The sequence below is a fragment of the Engraulis encrasicolus genome, chromosome 12 (assembly GCF_034702125.1).
Source record: "Engraulis encrasicolus isolate BLACKSEA-1 chromosome 12, IST_EnEncr_1.0, whole genome shotgun sequence".
Taxonomy (NCBI): domain Eukaryota; kingdom Metazoa; phylum Chordata; class Actinopteri; order Clupeiformes; family Engraulidae; genus Engraulis; species Engraulis encrasicolus.
The window spans coordinates 41875859-41880858 of record NC_085868.1 but is presented as its reverse complement, the minus strand read 5'-3'; the positions used below and the strand labels follow the sequence as shown (position 1 = coordinate 41880858).

At 45.3% G+C, this 5000-nt stretch overlaps 1 protein-coding gene across 1 annotated transcript in view; it reads right to left on the bottom strand.

The window, feature by feature from the left end:
- Positions 1-5000, bottom strand: part of epha6 (eph receptor A6) — a 74318-nt gene that overhangs the window by 56884 nt on the left and 12434 nt on the right. Inside the window, 3 exon segments of the mRNA XM_063212260.1 lie at positions 478-796; positions 2366-2507; positions 2864-3084. Of these exon segments, the coding sequence (XP_063068330.1) occupies positions 478-796; positions 2366-2507; positions 2864-3084 (682 nt within the window).

Below are 5000 nucleotides of genomic sequence, written 5' to 3'. Positions count from 1 at the left end.
TTTCCTATTCTCTCTCTCTTATGGCCCAAAATGCACAAACACATACTGTATACACTGATTATGCTGTATTATAATTTAAACCAGTAAGACACAGCCCTTATAATAAATGACCTATTTCCATGATGGCAATGACTCTGAGTCGTAATGTGTTACTATAGGACCTGTGCATTGTCATAGTGGTGTAGTACTGCGGTCGTAATACTTTTTCAGTGACTATTTCAGTGTTCCACTGGTGGAACAGTTCGCATCAAGGGGCTACAAACAAGGGTGCCGGCCCTGCCTTGGCCAAACGGTAGGGCACTCGTCTACCGTGCGGCTGACCCGGCTATGATTCCCGGCCCGGGTCCTTTGCCGACCCTTCCCCGTCTCTCTCTCCCCACTCGCTTCTTGTCACCACCTCCACTGTCCTATCATAAATAAAGGCAAAAAAAATAACATTTAAAAAAATGAAAAATGAAGGGTGCGGGCTGTGCTCACCCAGGCAGAGTCCGTGTGCCTCCTCGTAGCCGACGGTGCATACGCAGCGCCCCAGGGGCACCAGCCAGTCGCCGTCGGCCCCGCAGTACAGCTTGGGCTCTTCGCGCTCCTCCGCGTGCTCCACGCACCTCCCCTGCACCTCCACCAGGGCGGAGGAGGTGTCTCCGCGGGGCACAGTATCGGGGAACACGGCCAGGTTCCGCACGGTGGTGGGGCACTTCTTGTAGAAGACGCGGACGGAGACCAGGGCGATGCAGGCCCCCAGGTCCTGGAAGGCTAGGTGGAAGCCTTTCCTGCTCAGTGGACCCACCTGACGCACCTGTAAGTAAGTGAGTACATTTTAGTTTAGTTTGGTATAGCAGCCTTATATATATATTAATTTATACCACGGCAGTATGGAATCTCCCATTGTGACATGCAAAATTGGGTGTTGATTAGCTGTCTATAGATGCACACCTATGAAGTAGTCCCACTATTAGGTCACTTTTCTGACCGCATAACTCTGGTGTATCAATGCGCCAAGGCACGCACATTCATAAATTACACACAAAAAAGTTGCCAGCATTACGCGCTGAATTGATATATGTCGCATCGCGCGTCTGGAAACACCAGCAATGTATGGTGAATCTGGAGCAAATCTTAGTTTAAAGGCCTAGCCTAATCAAATTTGAATCATGTTTACTTCTCCCTACTGACCATCACTCTGTCAACTTTGTGATAGAGAGAGAGAGAGAGAGAGAGTGAGAGAGAGAGAGAGAGAGAGAGAGAGAGAGAGAGATTCCCTGCGCAAAATAAGGGAGGCTTAAAAAAAAAATCCGCCCGTTTCACATGGGCGTTTCTTCCCAACGAGATAGCGTTTATCAGTTGAGAGAGTAGCGTACTTTATATGAAAAGTAGGCCTATGGGATATTTTCGGATCAATAACGGGAACGCAGTGGAAAATAAATCAAAGGACTTTCCTATGGGAGAGCAGGTTGACGAGGTGCCTGTTTTTAAGTTAATGGCGAGGGGAGGCATTTAGAATGTCGCCAAGATGCGCAGGGTATTTTTTAATCTATTGACATCTGTAAATTTGTAGGACTCATGCCAACTGTAGCATAATCTAGTGGGCAAGTCAGACGCGCCCATATATCGGATGGGTAGAACATTGTGGCGACTAACTTGACAACCAAATGCGATAGAATTAACGACTGGCTCTTGACTTGACAACCGAATGCGATAGAACTAACGACGGTGTCTTGGCCATAGCAACCTTCAATTTAGAATTAGTAACGGCAGTTCGCCAGAAAGTTATGAAAAGAACCTTCTTGTGGCGGAAGGAAGTAGTTATACAGAAAACCTTTGTTTTAGCCATTAAAGCATCTAAATAATTCCTCAAATAAATTTCAGACAGTGTGGCAACCGTGGTATTCGAGATGATTGACTTCACGGTGTGAGTATAACAGGAAAAATAATGCACACCGAGGCCGCATCACCACCTAGGTGTGCATTATTTTTCCTGTTATACGCACACCGTGTCGTCAATTATCCCTTACTCCACACACCAGGGTGATGCAGGTCCCCAGGTCCTGGAAGGCCAGGTGGAAGCCCTTCCTGCTCAGCGGACCCACCTGACGCACTTGGACATACACAGGTAAGGTGGCAGAGTCAATGCAACTAAACTCGATTAGTTAATTCAACACTATGCGCAGTGAAAGATCCCCATATTATATTACATACAGACATCTAGAATATTGTTAAATTCAAGGTTGCAATATCAGTTCAACTAAACTTAATAACTAAATTGCATGTGGCCCCCTGGCCTCCAGTCGCCCATTCCTGCAGTAGTACATTGCATTACATGATATCTACCCTACCCTGTTGAAATAAAGGATAAATAAATCAATACCTCAGTGTTGAGGCGCAGCACACGGTCCCCCAGGTCTGTTTGAGTGAAGCTCTGGTCAGCGGCAATGGTGTCCACCTTGGCAAAGTGGGTCGGGGGATGTGTAGTGGGAACGGCGCTAGACGGCAACGGTGTATCAGATTCTCTGGAAGGTAATAATGCACAGGTTCAACTTTTAGAGAGATGTTGTCCTGTCTTCTCTGTCTTATTCCGTAAAAAAAATACAAAAGGCACACATATGGTTTTAAAAGTGTGTATCATGGTCCAGCTGTCTGGAGTCTCAAAATTCGCCCTATCCCGCAATGGTGAAGAATATTTAAAAAAAAAAAATCCTGGATTCGGATCGTGATCCGAATCACCACCAAAATTTAATCACCTGTTCCTTGTGTCATTTCCAACAACTCCAAAAAGTTGTTGGGTAACAACATGACCATTCTGGTAACACTAACGCCATGTCTTAAGGGTTTTTTTTTAAGTGTGTGTCATGTCTATGGTCCTCACCTGTAGAGCAGGTTGAAGGTCTCCTTGCAGGTGCCGCCCACCCAGGGGATGGAGCTGCAGTCCCTGAGGGTGAAGCGCACCTCCACCTGGACCTTCTGGGCGGCGCGCCGGGCCACCCACTCCGACACCAGCCAGTTGTTCTGGTGGCCCTCCATCACCTGGCACACCTGGAAGGTGTGGATGGGACGGTTCCGCTCGTCCATCTCCGTTATGGCGTCCCACTGTGGCGGGTGGGGTAAGAGAGTATATTATACAATAGTTAGATCCGGTCAATACATTCATGGTGTCTAGCAGTATGCACGTAACGTAACAATGTACAGATTTTAAATCTCTCATTAACACTGGTTTCGCTCGTCCATCTCCGTTATGGCGTCCCACTATGGTAGGGGTAAGAGAATTAGTTAGTCAGTTAGTTATGGTTTATTTGATAGGGACAGATACACATCATGTAGGCTGTACAGCCGCCTAACAGAAAGGCATCATAGCAATTATAGCCATAGGCTAATTTCTAATGCCCGCCCCTAGAAACTGTTTTAATTGATATTTTAAAGGGCAGCCTATCCATTCACCCAGCCATTCATTCAATCTAAAAGACGCACAACATACATTACACATACCTAACCCTATATCAATGTACAGTCACTCGTTCAGAGTATTATAAGCGGACTGAACGTTTGGCGGATTAAAAGGACACAATGAGGACTTAAAGTAAGTGTGTAGACATTTTTTCTCTTTTTTTATCACAGTTTTTGTTTATGTTTGGCACCTTTTACTCGAGAGTGCAAATAAATAGGGATAAGAGAGTATATTATACAATAAATAGATCCAGTCAAAAAATGTTTGCAATATCTGATTGGACGAGATGCGTTCTATGGGCATTCTATGCGTCGTTAAGCGGGAGGAGCTCCAGGCTGACTGACATTCTCCCCGGAGACTCCTCAGAGAAACTGTATGAATACCAGAATGAAGTTAAGGTGTCTAGCAGTATGCAGGTAAAGTAACAATGCACAGATTTAATATCACTCAATAACATGGGGGGGGGGGGGGGGTTATAGGTAAATTACTGCAATTTACTAATTGATTTCACACGACTGTGTCATACAGACATATTTGGCAGACATTAAATATGATATACATGATTATATACAAACATGGACATGTTTTCCATCCCTGTAAAACTATGGGGAAATCAGTTCTTAATTTATGGGTAATAAGTAAGTAGGGTACGTACAGAGTCAGAGGGAGGAAATAAGGTAGGAGATTGATGGATGGTTGGATGGATGGATGGATGGATGGATGGATGGATGGATGGATGGATGGATGGATGGATGGATGGATGGATGGATGGATGGATGGATGGATGGATGGATGGATGGATGGATGGAAAACCAAAGAGACATAAAAAGAGAAAAGATGAGGAAGGTATATTGAACAAAGAATGAATGAGTAAGAGGACAGAGAGAGGAAGGGAACGGCAAAAAAAATGAAATGAATTCCTTCATTCCTTTGTACCATAAATCCAGTAAAAGTTAAGGAACTGACAATAGAGCTGACGCTGACTTTAACTTGTGACTTTGAAAGATATGAGGGGTGGTACTTGGTAGCATCTACTGTACATAGAGGCTGAACAGCAGAAGAAAAGATGTGAAAGTGAACGATATTCAATGACACAACTACCGTATGCACCAGGACTGGACTGGTAATCTGGCATACAGGGCATTTTCCCAGTGGGCGAACAGTCATCAGGGGCCGATGCGTTTGTGTTTGGTTGTTTGTTTTAAATTTTCAGTTGGAGACTGGATCAATATTTAGATGTGGAGGCCTATCGGTGCAACCCTAATATACAGTGGACGGAGCCCATTCTAATTGTACTATGGGGGTGGGAGTGAGGGGTTGGTCCATGCCAAAAAAAAGCCCGGGTTCCTGCTGTGGCCTAGCGGTAGGGCACTCGTCTGCCATGCGGCAGAGACCCGGGTTCGATTCCCAGCTCGGGTCCTTTGCCGGCCCTTCCCCACTCACTTCCTGTCACCATCTTCACTGTACTGTCATAAATAAAGTAAAAAAGAAAAAAATATATCTTAAAAGAAGAAAATAACAAAATCCCGGGCTGGTATGTGGTACCAATCCAGCCTTGGTA